Source organism: Phoxinus phoxinus, assembly GCF_949152265.1.
Source record: "Phoxinus phoxinus genome assembly, chromosome: 11".
Classification (NCBI taxonomy): Eukaryota; Metazoa; Chordata; class Actinopteri; order Cypriniformes; family Leuciscidae; genus Phoxinus; species Phoxinus phoxinus.
The window spans coordinates 31,449,561-31,475,776 of record NC_136886.1 but is presented as its reverse complement, the minus strand read 5'-3'; the positions used below and the strand labels follow the sequence as shown (position 1 = coordinate 31,475,776).

The following is a 26,216-nucleotide window of genomic DNA, read 5'->3' as shown; positions in this document are numbered from 1 at the left end:
GAAATCTGCAAAAAAAAAAATGGTGTAGGATTTACTACACAAACAATTTTCACTCATATACTGCTAGTAAGTTTCACAAATAATTGCAAACAAAAATAAGCAAGTGATGATAGATAGATAGATAGATATACTTCCCTATTTTTTTGGTAGAATTCGTTATTCGTTTTGAAGCCATTTTCCGAGCCTTTCTGAATAAGGCATTCGGCTTAGGGAATATCCCTAGTCTTCATGGTGAAAATCAGGTCCTGGTAGTCCAGCTGTTCAAGCATCTAGGCCAGCTTGGACCAGCCGGAGCTTGTGAATCCAGCTAGCCTGGGTGGCTTTTGCTGGACTTCCAGCATTATACTTCACTCGAGTTAATGATGTGAGGGGAGGATTTTGTCACTGGAAGTTCATTTATCACTCCAGTCAACTTATGTCTACCGAGCGACTTATCTATCTCCAAGAACTGAGCAACAAACGGGTGCATCAAAATCCACACGGTCCGTCCCGTGCTAGCACATGGCACGCCATAGCACAGGCTGGCACTGCCTGGCACGGACCGTGTTTGGAGGATTCAGCAGTCTTCACCGTGCCATCCAGCACTCAGATTGCCAGGAAACCCATTCAGGCACTCCAAGTTTTTCAACCCCCATTCTACATCTCTTTCCTGCCCCATTTGCCCAACAGAGACTTGCACATAAATGGCTCGTTCCTCCAGGTCTCATCCATCTATGACTGGAGCCGGATGGCGGACCCTCACCGGATTCCTACCTGCCATGACGTCCCCTCTCTACCTCTCATCACTCCTTCTGCTCTCCCCCCAGCCGAAGGCACTCCATACCCCCGGCGATAAGTACCATCTGTGCCATCACCCGCCAACTCCTGCCCCAGAGGAGCGAGAGCTACGGGGCGGCTTTCCCTCTCGTCACCCTCCCCTCGTTCTTCCTCGGTGCACTTCTCTGTCAGTCTGATAATTCTTCCTTTTGACTCTTTCTACCGAGCGCTTTTCCTCGTCCCTTGTGTCTGGACCAGGAGATGAGATTTAGGAAGCCTCTAGCCAGCTGTGGTTTCTGGCCATGGATGTAAAGCTCCTGGCAGACGTCTCGAGTCTTTGTGTCACAGCTTACAATGGAACTGCATGTCGGAAATCCATCTAAAGCATGTCCATGTCCCTCATATGCTGCCTGCTACCTGCCCACACCATAATTCATCCTTTTTCCTTTCTGGAGCAACTGTATGTGGAAACTCTGCTTTGTTCAGGACGTTCAGTTCTTGTTGGCCCTTGTGAAAAAGAAGTACACATAGGCATACTTTTATAAAAATGTTTGGTAGCACTTTAGTTTAGGGTCAATTCCTCACTGTTAACTAGTTGCTGGTTAGTATGCATATTACTAGGATATTGGCTGTGTATCAGTACTTATAAAGCACATGTTAATGCCTTATTCTGAATATTCTACATCCCTGAACCCTATCCAATAACTAAACCTGACAACTACCTAACTATTAACATGTAGTAATTAGGAGTTTATTGAGTCAAAAGTTGCAGTTATTAGTGAGAATTGAACTGTAAACTAAAGTGTGACCAAATTGTTTTTTGAAACAAGATCATTGGAGCATGTTTTACAAGTAAATGCTATATCAGTCTTTTATGAGAAATTTGTAAAATGTACTTGCACTTTCTGAGGGAAACTTGTTTCAAAGTAAATCATACACCATTGTTTCTTTCACTGTATTTACTACAAAAAGTATACTTAAGTGCAAACTGAATGTAATGTTTACGGAGACTTATACATACAACATCAGTGTAGTAGGACTTAAGTTAAGCACATCTTTATATGTAATTTCATAATTACTTATATTGTCTTAAATTTGGTTAAAGTGTACAGTTGAATGTACCAACAAGCATTTATGGTAAACTAAAATATGCTATATTGTAATTTGTAAACTTGTTTGTCATGTATATTTATACATTACATATTTGTAATAACAAAATTGTAGTTTAGAACGCTAAATATGTTAACTTTAAATAATGTAAAATAGCACACTATAGTTAAAATGAAAATCAAATCAAGTACTTTACATGAGATTTAGTATGTTAGACAACACATTGGAATAAGTGTACTTCTTTAAAATATTACACATATTATTAAAACAATGATTAAAAAGTACTTTCATGTAAAACTTTTAATTTGATAGGATTACAAAGGACACTTTTTTAAAGTTTTAATTATTGGGTTAAGACATGGAAGTGTAATCTCTTTGATTACACTTAATTAGCCTCTAATTTCATTAAATCAACTATCTATTTAAATATGTGGTTACATTTCATTTTAAGGTTTCCTTGTTACAGTGTAATTATGCATACTACATAATTAGGGTTAGGGTTTGGTCTAGGGTATTGATTGTAACTACGTATGCATGTACATGTAACAGGGACGCTGTAAAATAAAGTGTTACTAAAAGTACATAAAAAATGTGTACAATACAAGTGCATATTCAGTACAATTAGGCACAGTTCTTTTTCACAAGGAGTGTCCTGATTTCACTCAAACTTGTTAACTTGTATAAATTCCTTAACAAGGTCAAAGGTCATGGGTTCACTTCTCAGAGAATGCAGGAACTGATCAAATGTGTATCTCAAATGCAATTTAAATCACTTTGGAAAAAATATAAACATTGCCAAATGCACAAATATAATATCACAAAAAGGGATAGACAGATGTGGCTGAATGAGTTCTTGAGGAAATTGACGGCATTTTGATTAATTGCAACAGAATAACGCAACATAACTAACGGCAGATAGATTGGGGAATGGAAGGTTCTAACATGTGTACATGTCTGCAAAGTCCCGGAAAGAACAAAGCAAACACATCACGCTGAGTTCCCTTGCCAAACCATTTGAGAGTAACGATTTGTCCTTGTCAGTGGATGACACATTTTTGTTGATGAACATTGACTGTGTTAGATTAGCCAGAGTGTTGTTTCCTGGTGTGATCCAATCCACTTCAGCAGCATTTGAGTTTAATACAGCAGCGGGCGTCTAAGACCTCTCTTACCAATTCAGAAAGCAGAAGAAAGAAAGAGAGAGAGAGAGGGAGGAAGAAAGAGTTTAGGAAAACATGCATGTCTCGCATGTTATTTTCAGGCTTACACTCAAACGAATCCAAGATTGAGGATTAACCTTTTCGTACAAGAAGAAGGGTGATGACAGCTCCCACGTATTTTATCTTATTCCATTTGGTGAAACCGCTCTCCTCGTCGGGTAATTTATTTGTGTACTTGCGCCCTTAAGAGACACGGGACGCTGTATCTGTGAGTGACTGAATATGCTGGACCATTAGAAGGTCAAAGTCATCAATTACACTTATGCACGGCTAAGAAGAGTGCTCCTGCAATCCAGTGCGAGATTCGGCTTTAGAGGAGAAGATGTCTGGGATGTAGGTCACGGCAGATTAAGACAAATGGATGTATCCTCCGGAAGAATCAGTCTCCATTTGATGCTGGACCGCAATTACACCACGTAAAGACACACAAGAGTGGGGCACTGGGTCAATAAACATGTTTACACTGCTCACTTTAAGATTAATTTTCATAATTAGATGGGCAGCACATTCGTCTCTCATGAGGCATTCTGGAAATTTCACTTCTTTTAATATTCTGTGTTACTCTGGTTTCGGACTTTCAAGCACTTCTGACTGTTTCACACATCTACTGTAGTACAGATATTGTTGCATCTGTGTAAATGAAAAAAAAATAAATAACACACTTCTGAAATCAGATTTTGTTTGGCATCTGATTCGTGTTTGTGGTTCCAAAACTGGTCACCTGACAATCATCTAAGCACAGTATCCTCTTAATATGGGATCAGGCTCACATTAAAGTTACTTTGTGAATCGTGATGAGCAGGTTAACGATTCACTCGTTGTTTTGATTCATTGACCTTGGACAGACTTTTAAATTAATTGAACTGATTCAAAAAAGATAAAAAGCTAGTGTGCAATATTACAAATATATATATAAAAAAAGTTGTGTTATATGCAGCACACTTTCACTGAATGAAAATTGTAAATCAAACTTTACTTATAAAACACTCTTTGCAATTTTTGTGTGTGTGTGCGTAACTATTAATCCACTGCAGGCAAGCTGGTTGAGAACCCAAATGCAACTTTACCTCAAAACATAATCAAACACAAAACAACGGCATGAAACAGAAACAAGAACAACGACAGGAAACATTAAATGACACAAAACAATACTACACAAAGACACCAGCCAAAGATGAGACTAAATACACAAAACTAGACAAGGGACACCTGTGAACAATTAAACAATGAACCATTGACAACATGACACAACAGACAAGAGAACACATGGCAGGATCACATGACTAGAACAGGGGATCACATGACAGAAAAGCAGAAACAAGAAACAAAACCGTGACCGTGTGTGTGTGTGTGTGTGTGTGTGTGTGTGTGTGTGTGTGTGTTGATTCAAAAAAGATCAAAAGCTATAAAAATACATGTATCAATAGAAGCTTTGCCTCTTTTATTTATAACTCTCTTTTAATCTATTTCATTCATGCACAATTGTCAATTTGCCAATGCAGCAAGAAAAAAATCATTGATTCTCTGCAAAGATGTCTTGGTATATAATTTGGTTTCTCAAGTAAATCTTATTTTAAAGATGCATAGATGTTTTACCGGAAAACAAGACAAAATACTAATAAATAATTTATTTGCAATAAAAGTAAGCAGGCATTAGGCTGAATGCGTGTCTAAATACTGTATGGCAGTGTGAAAGAAGTTTAGCTTGAAGATCTCACTGCCCCCTTGAGAGAACAAGTTGACATTCCCTTTTTTAACCACATGCTTCATTTCCACAGAACCACTACTTTTCTCTCTGCTGATGTAAAACTAATCACTTAATCGTGTATTTCTAATAAGCCTCTTATTGGTCTGTCACACAGACCCTGGCGGAGGTCTCATCGGGGAGATGTTTGTGACAGCATAGCAAATGGCTGATGCTTTTTTCAGGCTACGCAGAACCTTACAACCGAGAGAGAACCTGTGTGGACTGACCCACGCAGTAGAAGGATGCACACGCGAATCCCTCTTTTTCTCCCTGTGCAGACATGCATCATAGTGAAGGTCATTGGAATGGGAGTCGAGCTGCTCCTGATGGACCCCGAGGGTACCATTCATCCAGAGGCGACAACATCAGTGACATTAAACAGATCTGACTGACCTGAACTCAGCAGCTACACATGCAGAATCTCTGTAAGATGTGTACTTACAACCCCGTCTCTCTTCATTTTTTTTTCGTTTTCTCTCAAAAAAGAGAAAGAAAATCCCTTGAGGACATGGAAGACATCTTTGGAGGTCCTCTTTGTATCCTTGTCGGATCATAGCATCTATTACACAACGCTTTTACCTAGATTTCTATCTGGTTGCTTGACCCTAAAGCAAAAAAAGTGGTAAAAGTTACTCAAAGGAGAGTAATGGATGGGAACTTTAGAGCTAAATATATATAGACATCTGCTCTCTCTCTGACACCACGTGAAAAGAGGAGAGAAGTCTTTTAATTAACTCATTAATTAGATATTATAACTGACACCCCACTGGTCTACTTTTAAGTGTGGAGTAGAGATATTTTGAGTGAGCGAGCAAGAGGCTTTTGGAAGATGAGTTTTCGAATGTTAATCGCAGCGCATCGCATTTCACGAAGCGAAAACGAACCTGTTTACATTTCGAAATGCAACTTGAGACAAGCAAATTGTGTGGACTTTGTAAAATCACACTTTCATGGACCATCTATCATGTCTGAAACTGTTCTATAAGTAAACATCCCCTGTGTAGGAATCCAAACAATCCGGAGAGGGAAAGACGGCATTACAAATGCATGGTGGGAGGCACAGCTTGTTTGGGGCTCTATTTGTATAGTCGGAATGGAAATGTGACACAAATCCGTGTTTAAACAAAAAGCTTCAAGCTTACAGGGAGCCATTTCATCATTCAGACAGATACCTATGTCTTAAGAAGCACACAATCAACTACAATGAACGTTCCTGGTGTAAAAAGTCACCTTGTGGGGGATAAGGAAGGGGGAAGTTGCTGGAAAATCCAGCTAAAAACTGCTTTTGGTAAAAGTTACATGGTTTTTAGTTGGTCCAAGTTGGTGATTCAAGGTCATCAGTTGAGCCAAGATGGTCTGGTAGGTTGAACAGATGGATTATCGACTGGTCAACAAGATACATCACTTTGGTCTGGCCGAGAATGGCCTACTTAGACAGGAAAGGTCGTCTAACCAACCACACATTGTTATTATATACTGTTTAAGAGCAAGTATAACTGAAAACATTGATACCACAATGTTTAAAAACTCAAACCATAGTGCATGAACTAATTTTGAAAGCCTAAATGCAATCTGTTCATCATATAAAGCAGATGTGTCTCTTCAGAAAATTTGAATTTAACCGCTCAATTTATATGGATTAGTTTTACAATCTGAAAAATAAATGTACCAAAATGTATTTGAAATACATTTATTTTATGCTAAGTATACTATAAATAACAACCCGGTCACACTAAATGCGTCTCTATAGCACACAGTGTGTTTATCGTGCTATTAATACGTGAAAATTTGTTTTTACGTGCATAGGATGGTTAGGGTAGGTTTAGTACTGGTGTGGGGTGCGTGTGTATTATATGTTTGGTTAGGATTAGTGGTGTGGGGTGCGTGTGTATTACACCCAATGAAGTGCGTATCAAATGCACGCGAAAACTGTGTATCACATGCACGTAAAATCATTTCCGCATATAAATTGCACGATAAACACAATGCGTGATAGAGACGCATTTTCATGAGATCAAGCTGACAAGTAAATTTGCATATTATGTAGGCTACTTACCAGTAATATAAATACCCTGCAATTGTACTTTTATTACGCAAAATTTACATACTTCAAGTCTGCTAAATTGGGACAACTAATTTTGTACTTAATGCACTTTAGTTATCCAGAAATAGTGCTGAGGTCCAACTGAAGATATACTTAAGTATATTTGATTGTGCAAAAGTGGAACTAGCTATTGCAAGTATATCTTAAATATCTTGCATTTAAAGACTGATATTATACAGAGATCATACAATCCTTACTAAAAGTGATGGCTTGAACACTATTAAGCCTAAAATGAACACATTTTAGGCTTAATATTAAGAATTAAGTACTCAAAGTTTAATTATAATATTTATATCAGTAAGCCTCAAGCATTATGGATTTGTAGTATACTTAGTATGAAATAATTGTATTTTAAAAACATTTTGGTATAGTTTTTTTCACTAAGGATCTCTATACATTTTTGAAGCTTAGTGGTAGTTGCGTTGCTGTCAATGGAGGGACATAAAGCTCTCAGATTTCATCAAAAAGATCTTCATTTGTGTTCCGAATATGAAATAAATTATGACGGGTTTGGAACGACGTGAAGTTGATGGGTTAATAGTTGACAGAATTAAAAATTTTGGGTGACCTATCCATTTAACTAATGTTAACAAACTAAACCTTATTGTATTGACACTGATTAAATATACTGTGAATGCAATGTGAATAGCTTTGGATAACCGTTTGACAAATGCATTAAAAGAAATTACAAATCAGTACGTTGTCACAACTCAGTTCATGCAGACTGGTGCACATAGTCAGCCAATCATATTACTGCTGATTTTTGATTAGCATTTTTGAGTGCATTGCACATCAAATAGTCAGTAAATGGACTGTGGGCGGCCGTCTGATTCTGAGGCAAATTTTTAGAAGACATAGAGACAGAAACGACGCTGAGCGGAAGGATGTTGAAGAGGAGAGGTGTAAATAAAGGCGCTGCTTTGCTTCGACAGAAATATGCTAATGACTCCACCGAACGCGGATTGTTTTGAGAAAGTCGGCGAGAACTGTAACGTGTTTGCAACACAGCGGAATAGCTAATCCCCTAGCAAGATTAGCATCTCTGATTGAGTGCGAGCAGACCCTGATTAAAAAAAGCAAATGAAAGAAATAAACAGGAAGTAGAAACACGGCCCTGGGGCTTTGTTTGCGCTGGGTAATTAGCGGGAAACACCCCAGCATCTCCAGTCACAGTGCAGCTGCTCAGGGAGAGGTCTGTGAGCGCGCCACACAGGGATGCAGCAACTTTGGGGAGGAACAGCTGTTATTTCAATGACAGAGGCGGTGGAATGGTGCAGGAAAAGTGAAATGATGGATGGGAGTGAGTCATGGAGGTCGTTAAGGGATGAGAGACGCACACCTCTTGTCCGTGACATCACTCATGATCGCTGATCAAGTTACCGTGTCACGCTGGAGAGATGATCGTCAGCGGGCCTGTAGATAGAGAGAGAGAGTGTGGGTGCAGAGAAAGGAATATTTATGAGAGGGGAGACACAGATGGAAGGGGAGAAGTTCGTAAAGGAGAGGATGTTGAGAGACGAAAAGGACAGAAAGAGAGATGGAGTACTACAGTAAATGGTTCTCTGGGATTAGAGTCCTGACAAGTTGGATGACATTTTGCCTTCAAGAGGCTACAAGCGGCGAGTGACAGAGGGAGTGACAGCTTCTTCTGCGAGGATTCGCAGAGACTCCATGTCCTTTTCCTGCAAAGAGAGGGGGGGGGGGGGGGGGGGGGGGGTCCGGTCCGCAGCGCTCTCGCCTATCTCTCTTCTCGTGTCATAATGCGTTTCAGTGAGGAGATCACAGAGAATGACCTCTGGAGCTGTGAAAGTAATACCCTACAAACGCACACACACATATTCACCAGTCAGATCTTTTGATCCTACAAGTCAAAGTCGACCAGTTCTTAAGCATTAGAATCACTTCGTACTATGGCTGTTTGGTGCAATATATATTTTTTTTATGTTTTTCAAAGTAAGGCTACATTTATTTGGCAAAAATGCAGTAATCACCATCATTATACTCCAGTCTTCAATATATATATATTTAAAATCTTACTGACCTTACTGAAAGTTTTCAACAGTATAGTGCACAGTATTGTGATTGTACAAACAAGTATTGCTATTTGAACTGCGATACAAGCAGGACTGCTGCCTAGAGATCAAGACTAAAAGGTACATTGATCATCTAATAAAATGTGTGCAAAGATGCAAGGAATATTGTATTGCACACTGAAGATCAACCTGAAGACTAATCATGTGACTACTTGATGGTAACAATTCAGTTTAGGGCCTAATTCTCACTATTAACTAGTTGCTGTTAGCAAGCATATTATAGGATATTGACTGTGTATTAGTTCCTTATAAAGCACTCAGAAGAAGTGAAATAAATGCAATATTTCTTAAATACACAGATGTTTTAGACGTTCTCATGTACCGTAGCAACAGAAACACTTTTCATTCAATACTTGGATGTACTGCTTAATACAGTGTCTGTACAAAAATAAAGTTCAACAATATTTAAATACAAATGCAGTGGGGACTAATATATATATATATATATATATATATATATATATATATATATATATATATATATATATATATATATATATATATATATATTCTGTTATCATTTTCTATACCCACTGTGTATATATATATATATATATATATATATATATATATATAGTGTAGCAGTAATTTTATTAAATATATTTCACCACATAATGTTGGGGCTGAGCAATTAAAATCAACATACACATTATTCACATACAATTTATTTGACTATATTTGATGCTTTAATAATTAATAATAATTGCTCTGTTTGCATCAATATTTTAATGTGATTAATTGTGCAGCAATGTAAGTTTTTGAAGAAGACACAAATCTGGCTTGTTAATGATTTTTTACTTGTTCCTCTGGTTAATAATGGTGAACTTGCTGATCTGATAAATATTTATTTGCAAAACTCAGCGGTGAGTTCAAAAGCACTGGCTACAGCCCATTTCTGAACTAGAACAAGCACTTTCAAGTTATTTCTGGCTATAGTTCAGATCCTTTTCTTAATTAGTATAGTATCGACTCCGATATTAAATTGTGGCTATAGTCAAATGCATTTATACAAATACTATTATTATATTTTGTATAATACTACTATTCAGATGAATAATATAGATTACCAGTTCATAGAGCACACCAGTATGCACTGTAAATAAATCTATATTCATGATTTATCATCACATGTTTACTTTGTCAAATCAACTTAGATAATAATGTGTTTCAGATAACATAATATTTTGAGTTTCTGTTGATTAAACCAATCTCCTTCAATGTATTTTTTTTATTTCAATTAACTCAAAATGTTAAGGGAACCAGGTAATTTATTTTTTTAAGTTCAACCAACAATATTATTTTACAGTGAGGATGTTCATGCTGATTATCTATTTTTAACAACATCAGTTACAAACGTTTTTTCCACAGCACCATTTTCAAATGATCATTTGTATATGTGATTTTTTTTTACAGCAGTATCATTTTTCAAACCCCATTTTATTGGATAGATGAAGCCGTGAAGTCATGTTTGTTCACCAGACCTTTAAAAAGATATTCACACATATTAATGGAATTCCCCTTACAATATTAATGTTAATAAACAGTGTGCTTAGCTTTGCTTTTCACATTAACACGTTTGACTGCAATTAGATAATTCGATTTGATAATGTTTTTCCTTACTCTAATTTAAATTTGAATAATTCAGACCTAGAAAACCAGGCAGCTGAAGAGTCCTGACATAGACTCTACGAGCAATAATTTCAGAAGCAAAAGGCAAACCATTAACAGCTGAAATTATTTTTCTTTTAATAATTTCTGCTGTCATAGTGTTGCCTAATATGCAGAGGCTCTGTTTATTTCAAATGTTTTAACCAGCCCAACAAGGAAACACTGACTCAACCAATGGCATGAGTTTGGGGCGGGGCTACCTGAATGTTTGACCAATAGCAGATGGAGAGTGATTGTTGGGAAACATACACTCGCAAAACAAGATATAATTTTCTTTAAATATTAAATTATACATGCTTTCCCTTTTAGCATCAAATTACCAGAAACATTTACTTCATTACTTTCATATATTTCTTATCAGAAATAGAAGAATTTCAAATTCTTAGTGATGATATTACACTGAATTCCCAGTGGACTCTTAATTATCTTCAAGAGAATTGCATGAACAACCTTCCGAGTAGTTGATGCTGATAGATTTTATTTTATGTAACAGGAGTCAGACTGGGAATCAAGAATGCTAAATATTTTAGTAATATGAAAAAAAAAAAAGGAGTCTCTAGTGAGAGAGTGAATGGAATAATATTTCAGGCTGGTAATCTCACTTTACAGAACAGATAACAGTTTGCCCCTTTAACGAATTAGCGTATATATTACTTTATTTCCTTCTGCAATTCATTTCAAACCTAATACAGATAATACGTCCCTCTGTAAGCTATAAATTGAACCCTGTTTGAATCAAATGTTAGTAGGTTTCAGGGTCGCTGGCGTCAGCTTTGATAACAGCTCACATTGAATGCAGTGCGGCTCTTGTCTAAGCAAACAGTGTAATCTTAAGAGCGCGGAGGTCATGTCAGCTTCCCTCTGTTGTTTATTGACCTTGCCCTCCATGCACAACACATTTACTCTATACTTTCCCTGTACACTAATTCAACAGGGGCAGATGAGACCCACAAAGCAACTGCTGTCAATGTATCCATGGGGTTAAGTCTCAATTTACTTTTTTTCCTCCACGTTTTTTCTTCTCTCCTGAAAAGCTCATTTCCCTAAGGGCAATTATAATAAGAGAATCGATGCTTGAGTGAATTTTAATTTGTCATATGGAGAGAGGGAAAGATATTTCAATCTACAGTGTGACTGTTGTCATTAGTGGAGAGAACGATGAGGCAGAGACACAGTTTGAACACTGGACTCTCCAACAGTGATAGTAGCAAAAATTAATTGTTTCAAAAACTTGCATTAAAATTGACGTATATTACATTTTACAATTTATTTTTTAGCTACTTATCTCACTGCCGCCCACATAGAATGTTAGCCAAGGTGCCTTGCACCTAAAACTGTAATTGTATGTATTTTTACTATACTGTACCTTTAATATTTGCATATAAAAATGACTTCTTTGCATTTGTGAAATGAGTAACTGTGCTTAATTGTGTTTGCCATAAGGTCCAGTTTAGTTGGCACCTCCCCATTCTTCAAAAACAGCCTCGAGATTTCTGAATGACCCATTTTTGCAGCCCGGTCTCACCCCAAAACGTCACATACTGACGCGTCTTGACCATTCGGCAACATACGACGAAAAAGGTACCCTTTAACGTCCATATGAGACGCAGACATAAGCGCACCAGCAGCGCCTTCTAGCGGTACCCTACCGCATACCTAAACCCAACCATTCCCGAATCGTCACATATGGACGTTAAAGGGTACCTTTTTCGTCGTATGTTGCCGAATGGTCAAGACGCGTCAGTATGTGACGTTTTGGGGTGAGACTGTGTTAATTTTTGCAGTTTCAATGTGGCCTGAGTGGACTGTAGAGGAAACATTGTGTTAGAGACTCTTTACTCGAATTACAAAAGACATTTATAATACACTTCAAACTTAACCTCAAAAATGACTCAATGCACATTCATGGCCAGCACTATTTATTAGTGAACATCATTTTTTATCAAAACTGTATATGAAACCTATATTTTTTTTTTTCATATACATATATAAAACATGGCAATATGTTTTAAGCATACAAACAAAATGTATTCTAACTAACCAACCAACCAACCAACCAACCAACCAACCAACCAACCAACCAACAAACCAACCAGCTAGCTAACTAACTAACTAACTAGCTAACTAGCTAGCTAGCTAACTAACTAACTAACTAACATTATATGGCTCAAACTTAACCTTAGAACTGGCCTAACTATGAATTAGTATTTATTATTTATTATATATAATACACACATGTATTGGAGTAAAGAGTACATTTATTAGGTTTCTGAAATAACCATTTATGCGGCTTGATTTCTTGAGTCTTAATGAACTAGGAAGATATTGAAACACAAAGTATTTCAAAAGAACATATTGTTCTAGTGTTTTAATTAATGCATTTTAGTGGTTAACATATGTATATATTAGACAATTGAAATCTGAACATCTACAGTAGTTGGGGTTTTTAATAGGATATCGAATCATTACTGTCATTCTGAGCACAGCTTTAAATGGACTTCAGTTTCAGATCATCTTGCAGTCTATGAAATGAACTGAATTAATTGGCTGAGACTTCAACACATTCAGCCATTTGTAAGTTTTTTTCTCTTTCCATCTCAGTAATCCAACCAAAGTGCCTTTGGACAAGTCAGTCCCCTCAGCAGCCATCTTGGCAGCAGACACCAAATGTAAAACAGCATACCAGTGACACAACAGAATTGTTCTGTAAGTATTTACCCATTCATTTCCTCTAGGGATTTCCTAAAAAAATTGAATTCAATAAACACTAGGCATTGAACCAAACCAATCAGCTTTGAGATGAATATCATCAATACAAAGTACTTGAAAATCACAATAAAAGACATATGTACTGTAAACTGGGGTGTGACGAAACTCTCATGTCACGATTCGATACATATCATGATACTGAACTCACGATACTCCAAGATGTATGGTAAAATGGTAACTAAAAATTTACTGTTGATTAAAATGTTAAATGTGTGATTACATTGGTGTGGAAATGAATAGGTTTGGACTTGGTGCTGGTAACCCAACGCACAGGACAACGGTGACACCAGAATAAACATATTGATGATTCTGAAGCTGACAATACAGAATTATTTCAGACGATTACGCTTGCACTCTGTCACTGACTAGATATATTTAAAATAATGTAGGCCACATTTTACTGGTAACATAAGACATTTAGTATTATCAGGACCCACAAATATAGACACTCTGTAAACTCTCACACAGTAATTTTCAATGTGGGTGAGACGGAGTTAGACGTGGTCCTTCCTGGTTACTTTTTTTAAATTGTAGGTTCCACTATATTTCGATAGTCCACTTTAGATATTCTACTGACTATAAGTAACTTTGCAACTACATGCCAACTAACTGTCATTAGAGTATTATTAGACTGTAGTAGACTGTCAGTAGACTGTTAGGTTAGGGTTAGGTGTTAGGGTTCGGGTTAGGAGAATTAGTCGACTTGTAGTTGCCAAGTTACTTATAGTCAGTAGAATGTCTGTTGGGGGACCAACACAATAAAGTGTTAGCAGATATTAAGCAGACAGACTACTAACACTTTAATGACAGTTAGTTGACATGTAGTTGCAAAGTTATTTATAGTTAGTAGAATGTCTAAAGTGGACTATACAAATAAAGTGTTACCAAATTGTATGATTCAAATCGTACAAATTCGTACGAAATAGCCACCTCGTACAATATTTATGAATTATCGTGAGATCGGGTTGGAACTGTGTATGTACTGACTTTTATGGTGTAAGGAACTGCTCATCATTTTATCGAATCAGTTTCTCTATGGAGCATGCAAGCTCTTCCCTAAAAAAATAAAATGGGTATTTTTTTCTTCTTCTTCTTCTTCAGGATATTGTGTAATTTCGGCACTAATAGCAACAATAAAAAAAAAAAAAAAAAAAAAAAAAATGTCTGCCAAGTTTTGTTATATTTGTTTAGCACCATAGCCACAGTTTTTTTTAGATCCATGTTTGTTTTAGAGCCACTGCATTTCAGAATTAAATAGCCCACATCATCATTAATATAATGTGATTTTAATGTGCAGTGCACATTCCTGTCATTGTGGTACCTGCTGAGGAATGGAAAAAACAAGGCATAAGACAGTTATACTAATGTCGCAGCACCTTTTCAGAGTCAGAGCAGATAAAGCAGACAGCTCTCTTAATTACCTGCCCGTTTGTTTGGTGTACACGGCTCTGACATTCCCACAGATACAGCTAAACTAAGCTCTAGCATTTGCTATAAGATCCCCAACATGACCTTTGCGAAGCTGTCAGCCCTCTAAACACTAATAAAAAAATGAGAGTACTTCCCAAACACAAATTCATGCCAGGGTGAGTCTGGGGAGCGATGACATGAGAGTGGTGCATTAGAAATCATATAAGAGCAGCGTGTTTCACTGTACACCATCTGCTATACAAGAGTCCCGGTAGGGTTGTTTCGAGCATCTTCAGAAAGTGGGGTATAGCTTTCTGTCTTCTGGAAACTCAGAAATCTGTATCAAGTCAACGGCTGCCAGCAGTTCCCAAATTATCAGCTGCCCCAAAATGGTGTGCCAGTTTTATGTAAGCTTGTAATGAAGTTTAAAGAAAATATCATATGATAACGGAAGCCGGCTTGGAAGACTAGAAATTATGTCAAGAATTCAGTAATGTTCCTCTTTGTGTTACTATGATCTGGAAAATCTCAACAACGATCATCAAATTTGGCCCGGAGGATGTAGAGTTGACCCTTCGCAGGGAGCTTGATTGACAGGTGATCTGACCAATCATACTTCGCCATCCGCCATTTTGTCCGACAAAGCAGTCAGGAGAGTTAGTAGATGAACATTGGCGGATTTGAACTTGAAAAACGGAGTGTACTGACGTCTTTCTGTGGTTAAAACAACATTCCTTCTTATATTCATTCATGTTTATTTGATGCTATAAATGAACTAGAAGGAAGAGATGATCGGTTCACGAGCAGCTTTAACTGAGGCCACTCTACAGCGATCTGTCAGACACATTAAAGAGCCACAAAACGCTATTTATTGTTTTAATTTCTTTAAAAAAAATTGAAAGGTGAGACTTTGTTTAATATGTTTAATATCAAAAGAAACCGAAAAGTAACCTGGTCTGTCCTGTCTGTCAGTGTGTTGTCAGTGTCGTCTCCAAATGCATACAGTACAAGCACATTCTTGCTAAAAGGTAATTTTGGCAACTTTTATGTGTAATATTACCCTATATTATAATGTACTTTGACTAAAATATACAATAAACTGTATGCCTTAGTATATTAAGATCACATTTGGTATATATACATTTTTGCCCCTGTATCTCTTATAAGGTGATACTATATTTGATCAAGTTTCCAGTTGTCTGGGATCATTGATCTGATTTGTGTTACCTCTTTATGAAGCAGCATTTTATTATCAATCATGCAGAATTAATGTTAGACAAGTATTTATAAACCCATTTGACACAAATGGAAACACCTATTTGTTTCCTAAGTGCACCAAATCAAAGGCGTTTTATAGGATACAGCAGATTACCTTCAAAAAGGGCCTCCCTTCCTAACTGACTATTGATTTGTGACTAAGAGAGCTCATTATGCTCAAGTGCTAGGCACTAATCTTTTGAGGGTTTTTTTTGACTGCCCTTTCAAGATGTCAGATGCAAAGACAATTTAACAAGCTCAACTTCAATGAGGCAAAGAAATCAGTTTTAAAAGAATAGTTCAGACAAAACATTATTCTATCATTTATTCTACCTCATGTCTTTGTAAAATATGATTGACTCACTTCACAAAAGCTGCTTTTCTGACGAATATACCGTAGGTGGCTCTTCATCATGCAAAGAAAGTGAATGGGAACTGATGGTGGCTAGCTCCAAAGTGAGTAAAAAAAAAAGTCCATAAAAATATCATTCAAGATATTGCACGTTTTCTAAGCCATAGCTTTTTGTGTATTGAACAGACTGAAATGTGCCCTCCACTGTAGCTCACAAAATAAATATGTCACTTGTACACATCCTGTGATTTCATTATTAGTTTGTGGGTGTCTTGTGACCAAATATCATTGATGCCAATCTTAACCTCACCTCACGGTTTGACACCAAGAGTAAAGGGTTTGTGAAACAGCGCATGGACCACGCTGTATTCTTATATTTGAGTTTGACAGTCACAATTTACGAGCTGCCAGCATATCCCAAAACGTAGAAATTTGCCTTTTGCATTGTATAGCAAGAAGGAACAGAAACAGCTAATAATTTCACAATTCGTCAGTTCAGTTCTGATGTAACGTCTCCGGAACGGAGTGTCCTTCAGGGAACATTAGTAACCTAGACGTTATACCTCAGTAATGATGTTGGATTGGTAAAATTATCATTTGATTCAGATTCAGAGTTATATTAATACTCCAAACTTGTTTATATATACTATATACAAAGCTACAAGTAATAAGTGTGTGAAATGTTTATTTGTTCCTAATAAAGTATAGAGCTGTGCGGACATATAGTTCCCTTTTACATTTGCTTCATTTTATTCTGCATCTGAGCCCAAATTGTACATTTTCCCAAAAGCTTCATACAGCCTATCACACATTTCTCATTTCTGAGAACCTATAGCGTACCTGGCACATGCACAAACTTAAAATGAATTCTGATTAAATGTCCTTCTGCAAGACCTGGGATTAAATTCAAAGCAGCTAATTTGCAACCACAGTAGAATTCAAACCATTCAGTTCAGTATGTGCTCGAGTTTCTCAAACACACAGGTGTAGTTTTGTAAATATCTGGTATTTCAAATATTAATATTAGTATATCATTAGAGCATCATGATGGTCTGGCTTGTGACATCTGTAAATGTAGAATACAACAGGACTAAAAAGACATGTTAAGGTTGTAATTATGATTAATATTATTCATATTATTATTGAACATTGGATAGAGCAACCTTTTTATGTGGGAAAACAAATAATAAAAGTAATTTGCTTTGTTCAAAAGTCATATAAATGTGGTGGTAAGAGAGGCCTTTTGCTCAGAGTGTTGTATAATGTATATACTTGAAAACTTAAGAAAGCAATATATTTTGCATAATATCCAGGTTTCTTCTTGTTCAGTGCAATCACTTCAACAAATATTGTAGCAATGATAGATGCATATCATTTACTTCATTACAATTTGATCACTGTAAAAATACAGAAAACAAATTAATTAAAACAAAGTTTCTGAAAGCTTCTTACTGTGCGTTCACACCGGACGCGGATAGCGCGTCAAATTCGCGCCTGCTGCATCTAGTTATATGCTTGACCACTTTGTGTCCATTCGCGCGTCAAGAGCGAAATTGAGAATACTGCAAAAGTTTCGAAACCCGTTGGCGGTCATCTTTTTACAAGATGTGTGATGTTGATAGATCATTTATCGAGAGATTCACCGCTCTGTATTTGCTCTGGAGAGCAGAACGGTGGCGTAGGGATCGTCGTCGCCGTATTTGGGTCCACCAGACCCTTCGGAGGCGAACCCAGTTTGGCGAGTTTTTCACCATTTGCTCCAGGAGCTGCGCCTGGATGACAGTCACTTTCAGCGGTATTTCCGCCTGTCCCGCACCCAGTTTGATGACCTGCTGTCCCGCATCGGAGCAATCATAATCCTATGTCTCTTTATGCCACGTGAAGCAAGCAGGCTCCTGATTGGTTAACGGGGGGCGCGAATTGACACAGAAGTTCAGATTTTTCAACTCGGGCGGCAGACGCGAATTCGCGTCAAACGCGTGAATGCACAAAAAGCACTATAAAATAATTTGCGTGTAACGCGCCAGACGCTCAATTTGCGAGAACTTGACGAGGGAATGAGGCGTATTCACGTCTACCGCGCCGCACTCTACACCTCATTCGCGCCGCAGGATTTTTTTTACACGCGTACCGTGTCTTTGCATTGACTTAACATTGAAATCACTCGCGCCTGACACGCTATTCGCGTCCGGTGTGAACGCACCATTACAATGCTCGAAGCAATTTCAATTTAATTTCTTTATAGAAACAACAAATGCTACTTTTTATGATTAATATTTCATTACAAATATGGTGATTATCTCTAAGTTGGACACCCATTGGACAAATTATATTCACTTATAATCATTCCAAGGTATGCCAACAAATGAAAAAGTTAGCCGGCTATTTATCATCACGTCAATTAATGTACCTTTAGGCCAAACAATAGGGGCGATTTTAAAAATTAACAGTACCTTTGTCTCAAAATATATTTGGTAATTTTAACGATTCTCATTTGCTAGAATGAAAAAATAAAATAAAAAAATCCGCCCACGTATGCTTCAGAGATGAGCCTAAGTTCCTATGCAACGTGGATGTTCAGAAAAGTGCTGTGGTGACTTTTTTTGCCATCTATTATACTGTACGAGAAGAAAATACTTTGTTTTTACCACAGTGCACCCCACTGTAACCTATCATTATTCTATTTCAAAAGTTTTTGTACTGTAAAAAGCGCACATGGTTGTATTTTTGCAATTTCTAACTTCCAATTACATAGTCCCTAATTACAAAAAACATCTCTCAGCACGATCCTTCAGTTTTAAGTGGAATGACTACGAGGTACATTCGCTTTGAATGGTTTCCAAGAGAAACCATTGAAATTCCAGCCCATCTGTTTGCTAGAGCTAAAACAAATGATGATGGCTAAGAGCATGTGTGTTACTATCCTCTGACCTCTTTGAGGAGGTAACGCTATGATGCTAATGGCAGATGGAGGACGAACACATGCCGCTAAAAGCTGCGGATGTTCAGTTTGAGCTTTCCGCCGTGTTCGCTTTGAAACTCGGCAACCCGCGATAGCAGGAAACGAGAGTCCAACAAGTTTTTCCACTTAGCCGATTTGCTCACTTAGACACATAGTCGGTTCCCATCTGGGAGAGAACACACAGCAGAGAAACATCGTCTGAAGTGAATTAGACATATTACAGACAAGCTCAGCTCGCATGACTGAAACATCGCCGTGAGATTTGGAGGCAAAAGACATGATGTATATCTCCCGGATATGTTAAGCTAGTGACCAGCTCACCTGTCACTGAGGTCTCTCGGAGAAGGTTGTTAAAACCCATCTCAGGATATAGTGAGGGAGAGTCGGGGAGCATGTTGAAGGACAGGGGTTGACCTCTCTGGCTTTTTCTTCTTTCTGACTGGAGCCTCCATCCAGCTTGAGAAGTAACTCTAATGAGCAGAGCCCATCACTGCAGATGCCAGCTGCCTCTTTCAAACACCGTCGCGCTCGCAATTTCTTTCTCTCTCCCTCGCTGTCAGTCTTTCTTGACGGAACCGCACGCCTCCAGGTTGGGCCCTGATCTCTATTATGGTCCTCCCATCTGCCACAGGGTGTCACAGGGCCCAAACTCAACCACAGGGCCCTTGTCAGGACCAGGCAATGAGGGACATGAAGTAAAAAAAAAAAAAAAAAAGGAGGATGCGGCACAGAGGATGGATGGAGGGCTGCGGAGTGACTGCCTCCCTCATCACTGGTTTCTCTTGTTCTCCTTCATTCTCTGGCCTCCTGTCAGTATCGGTGACAAGAGCCCCTCTCATAAAAACTTAATGAAGCGTCTTGGTAAAGGAGCGAGAGCCAGGACTCACAGATTGAAGGCATATGTGAAGTTTGGGGAGGGACAGGTTATGCCTGACATCCACAGCTATCATTTTAAAACTCCAGCCGAGATCTATTGGGAGAAAAATGAGGTGCAGAAAAATTTGGAAAAGAAGAGAAACAAGTTGACTTTTCTCATGGCAAACAGGGAATGAAACGGGTCGTTCGAACCGCAAATGCACGATGGGAGATCATTTACTTATTTTCCACTGACAGGGTGCAGATGCTCAAACTGCATGGCCACTTTCTGCGCTCTCACAGAAGAAAAGGCAGCTGTCTTATAACACGAACCAGTGACATCGAAATCAGGAGAAGGAGAATGTCCTCCTCAAGTGGTCAAGGTTTGGCTGGTTAGCATGGTCCAGTTAGTCCCTGCTGGTACATACTGTAACTATACCATTCTACGCCAAAAGCATTTTTTAAATACCTTTCCCATCTTCATACTGTATGAACAGTTTGAAGATGGACAAGTGGCTGATGAAGCACCATCTCCATAACATCCGCACCATTTCAGTGGAAAAAGTAGTGGGCTAAATATGAGTGGATTAATGTGTATTAAAAATACAAATAAAACCAGAACCAAAATACATAGTTTAAATACAAGTGAATTTGGGCATCACAACATTATAATGCACAGTCAAGTCAGCTTTATTTATATAGTGCTTTTTTATACATACATTACAGATTGCTTTAGAGTGATAACAGGATTTGATACAAAAATAACCGCCTAATGCGCTAGTACAGTATATATGCTGCCAACAACAGCCTCTCTATCTTTACTGTCTTTCCCCCTCCAGAAACTTGATGTCGTAATTCAGAACAACTTCAAATATCTGTCTAGCTGTAAAAACAAAAAACATCTTTCTGTGTATTCAAAAACCAAACGATAGAGACAAAGACATAAACAATTTCCCCAAAAGATTGGCTTAGAGGGGTTCCTATAGTTTGAGATGGCAAATATTTGATATCTGTCAGAATTTAGCAAACAGGATTCAAGCTTCTATTCAAGTTTTTATTTTTTTTAAAGAAAGTGGTGTGCTTTTATGACAAAGATTATTGTGCTGTCTATCATGACCTGAATCTCTCACAGTCTTCATACCAACCTTCTAACTTGTCACTTTAAATAGCTCGCTCAATATCTTAGTCACAATTTGAAAATTCACACAGAGGAAGGTTCCTGCAAGACTAAAAGTCTTATTCACTCATTACAGTCTGTTACTCAATGTTCCTTTGCTCAAAAATTAAATTGGGGTGTGTGTGTGTGTGTGTGTGTGAGTGAAAGAGAGAGGTCTTACATTATGGGGATAAAATGTCTGCACAAAGATGGCAATATCTGAAATCATTGTACTTGTGGGGACATTTTTGGTCCCCTTGAGGAAAAAACATTATAAATCAAGCAATGTTTTTTGAAAATGTAAAAGTTTTCTGTGAATTACGGTTATGCGATAGATATAGACAATATTAATAACTGAAGAAAATGTTATTTTATTCAAGGGATCAGTACACGTATTACAGGAACAATGCCCCTGGAGTAACCTGGGGTTAGACACGTCGCTCAAGGGCGATAATAACTTTATCAACCACGCTGCATGAAGCTCTTCATTTATCGCATCATTAATATACTCAAACTAATATGTCATTTAACTTTCTTGGGTAATTTAGTACTCATCTATGTAGTGTTCTTTTAGTTTTGTATATACTAATATAGTTTTTGTTATTATTTTACATTTTATTTTATTTTTATATTTTCCATTTTCATTATAATCTTAAATATTTTGTCATTTTATTGTGCATTTCAGTTAATGTTTATTTTAAGTAATGCTTGTCTGTCTGTTTAATTATTTATTTATTTATGTAAGGCTTTGGTTTTAGTTTTAGTTAACTATAATAACCCTGCTGTAAGCATGAATAAGTTGGCAGAACTCAAAACATTTAAGGGAATCAATTGCCTCAGATTTTTTAAGTTCTGAAATTCAAAGTTTAAGTAAGCAGAACTAGCAGATTTTTATTTTGTACATAAACATTTCAAGTTAAGAACAATTAAAATGTATGAGTACATTAATTCATACAATTAACTTAAAGGGGACCTAGTATGTAAAATTCACTTTTGTATGGTGTTTGGACATAAATGTGTGTTGGCAGTGTGTGTACAGTGAATAATCCAGTGATAAAAATCCACTCACTCCTTTTTTTTAAATCCCCATAAATCATAAGCAGTGTCTCCCCACGACCTGTTTTCAGAATGCGGCTTTAGTGACTTCACTACAGCCACAGGCCCCGCCCACGAGTCTTGACAGACACTGCCGTTTTAACTTAGACCCGCCCTGATTGAGGTCACAGCGAGATGTACACATCCGCCATTGCTGTGGCATAGATATATTCATTCACATAGCTCTCTCTATTTACTCCTGAAATCTGAGCCAGCCGCTGAAGACGAGGTGGGTTCATTTTTTTTTTTTGAAGAAAATGTTCCCTCAAATCTACCGAAATTTTTGTATGTACTTACGCACTTCTTATACTGTGTTTACTCAGCTCTTACAGTGATTTTCTGGAGTAAAACTGACGCTTCATCTTTTGTGACATACAATAAACTTTATTAAACTCATCAGTATATTTTGTGTCATCATTCAGACGTGGTCCTACAGCAGGCTTGCATTAATAGTGGCTACAATCAATGACATATAGGTTATAACCGTAATTAAACCTAAATAAACCTGTTCCAACTCCATACAGCATATATTCTCTGACTCAAGGCATTATTGTCCGAGTCGAAATAAACACCGTTACTGTGAGTTTCTGTTTTGATATTATCATCTTTCCGTGAGTTGAGATTGTTCACTGAGCGCAAGCTGGTTAGGTTCCGCCCCCTGTGCCGTGAACCAGCAGTTCATTAGCATTTAAAGGATACACACTAAAATGGTGCGTTTTTCTGAGCCCCAAAAAGTGATGATTTAAACATGCTGTAAAAAATTATCTGTGGGGTATTTTGAGCTAAAACTTAATATGCACACTCTGGGGACATCAGAGACTTATATCACATCTTGTGAAATGGGGCATAATAGGTCCCCTTTAAAACTTCCATGTAATCTCAATGTGAACACTTTTATTAATATAAACTGAGTTAGCTTGAACAAGCTAATCTGCTAACATACTAATTTGCTAACATAATAGCAATAGTATGTTATACAGAAGCACTTGCTGTATGAGCGCAACAATATAACAGTATTATTTGCTCTCAAATCAATCTCATGCACCTTTTGTCACCATGATGGTAACTCTCCTAAAACCAACATTAACAGAAATTCTTCTAAATTAGCATAACAAAACATTAATCACTACTAAATCTCCCACTTAACATTAATCTTACACACACACAAAAAACATTATATTGCACTTAATTTTACCATTTATTCTCCCTTTCGAGTGCCGTCGACAAAGCATGCTGGGAAATATACATCACAGCCATTTCAGTTAAACTTAAGTTTGTCTAAATAAAAAGAAATAATTTAATAAAACTCAAAACAATGAAACAGTTCAGTTTACCTAAAATATATCAGTTATGTTAACTTGGAAGAAAAAGAAAGTGCTAAATACTCATAAAAGTTAATCTGACTGAACTAATTAGTTTAATTTAAGTTTGTCCTACTCAAACCAATTAATTATTTTGAGCGTTAGGGTTTACTGTATACAGTATACTCATTCAGACGTTGGATCAAGTGGAAAACCCAACACTATCAATTATCATATGAAAATCAACACTATTTAGATACCAACAATCAATCATAGACATTTATGAATGGGATTTGGTTTTAGTTTTAGGGTCAACAATAACCCTGATCTATACTCATGCAGACGTTGGATTAAGTGGAAACCCAACACTATCAATTATCATATTAAAATCAATACTTATGAATAGAAATTCCATCAACTGATTAAATTAAATTAGCACTGCAACAACCAGTTAACAAGTAACTGTTTTAATAATAATAATAAAAACACGAACAGAATTATGAATGTCATAATCTAAATCACAAGACAATTTCTTTAAATTGAGAACACACTCCATATATAAGGACGTGGACGTAAAGCTGAAGGGATTGAGCTTGAAGGTCTTCACACAGGTTGATTTGTGGGCGAGGGACATGTCAATAGGTCTCAGAGGTTACGCTCTTCTCTGGCTGGTGGATTACAGTCTAATACTGTCTGTCACAATGGAGCACAGAGAGCACAACACACACTGATTAATGCTCACACTGTTGAGCAATCTCATAAGAAACCACTTCTAGGCATCACTTGAATATTTGACCATGTTATAAACGACAAACAGCATGAAGTAAATTTGCTATGGTCTATGTGTTTTACAGATATAAATAAATATTTCAGGGAGAACAAAAAAATAAAATTAGGGGGAAATTTAGCAAAACACTGCTGCTTAAGACGATGTTGCACGAGGTTACACAATTTCAGGGCCACAAAATAATAGATTTGTGTGATGATTGTGTTTTATTTGTGTTAAAATTACAATGAATTAAAACGGAATAAATAGAGGAATTCAATTTTATTGCTATGACATTAAAAACAACATTAGCTGGGTTTTAATTCACATATTTGTATGCAAATTTTAGGGTATTGCATTAAATATGCTAGATGGAAACGCCAAGCAGAAGCGGCACATAAAATCTTTATTTAATTGTTTGTTAGTTTATTTAGGTAAGAAAACACGCGCATAAACTATATGGAAACACATTTGCCACAACTTTTTATTATTTTATTACTGACACTGTGTGCCAGTTTTTCAGGAAGTGGATATTTTGGGCTGCAATTTGGGCTTTATTTGCAAAGGTTTTATGATATATTCCAATTTTTCCTAAGTTTAATTATAGAGTTAATACATAACTTTAGATGGAAACATAGATACAGATAATTTTTATAATTCCATGTGTGCACTGAATTGCAATTATATCATAGAAACTACTGAGCTAAACCATACTTAAATGCACATTTTGGAAATTAAGACATTGCATTTATTATAGATATAAAAATCTAAGTTCCAATAGTATTTCTGTTCAGAAACCATCTCAACTCAAGGTCGATATTAGTTATTAAATGCATATAGCTTGAATGCAATGCATGTTGCTTTGGATACAAAGCATCTGTCAGATGCATAAATGTAACAATCTAAGCATGGTTTAGAGAGAGTTTTGAGTCTTCTGTGAACTAATGGCAAATAATGGAGAGTAATTAGGATTGTGTTCATGCTACAGTATGTAATAATTATCGTAATTTTGAGATGAAAACATGTGACTCTAAAGAAAAAAATGGTACAAAAGCTGTCACTGTGGTGGTACCTTTTCAAAAGGTACACCTTTGTACCTAAAGAATGCATATTGGTCCCTCAAATTATACCTATTCGAACCCTTTTGAAGGGTACTGTCCCATGGACAGCTTTTGTACCGTTTTTTTTTCTGAGCTGTGAATCTTCAGTGGTCAGGTGGTACGGTCACAATGTACAAATAGTAGCTCTCAGAAAATTCCCAGTTTACAAGTTGTATTTACGAGCTCTACAAGGACGTGAACAATTTTTACAAATCTCGCAATTACGACATGGCGCGAACACACCTTTAGTCTTCATGTCTTGCACTATTATTTGATATTGTCTATACAGCCGCTGACAGTACGCTAGATATTTTGTCTGAGAAAAGCAGCTGTTTAATTTCTACCAGCTAACAGGTTTCATGATGACAAATTCAACAGGTGTCCCACATCGGTGCCACAGTGGCATCAATGTGTCTTTCTTAAAACACAAGATCAGACGCTGCGCAGTTGTCAGCACTTGTTCTTTTGTTCAGCGGTTGTTGGTTACATTTGTGA

General features: G+C 37.1%; 1 protein-coding gene across 1 annotated transcript in view; it reads left to right on the top strand.

Annotated features, from left to right (window-relative positions):
* Positions 1 to 415: 415 nt before the first annotated feature.
* LOC307007456 (uncharacterized protein) overlaps positions 416 to 26,216 on the top strand; it is a gene marked incomplete at its 5' end in the record, with an annotated part of 35,579 nt that continues 9,778 nt past the window's right edge. Inside the window, 3 exons of the mRNA XM_079629510.1 lie at positions 416 to 700; positions 807 to 947; positions 5,112 to 5,172. Of these exons, the coding sequence (XP_079485636.1) occupies positions 416 to 700; positions 807 to 947; positions 5,112 to 5,172 (487 nt within the window). The remainder of the gene's footprint in view (positions 701 to 806; positions 948 to 5,111; positions 5,173 to 26,216) is intronic.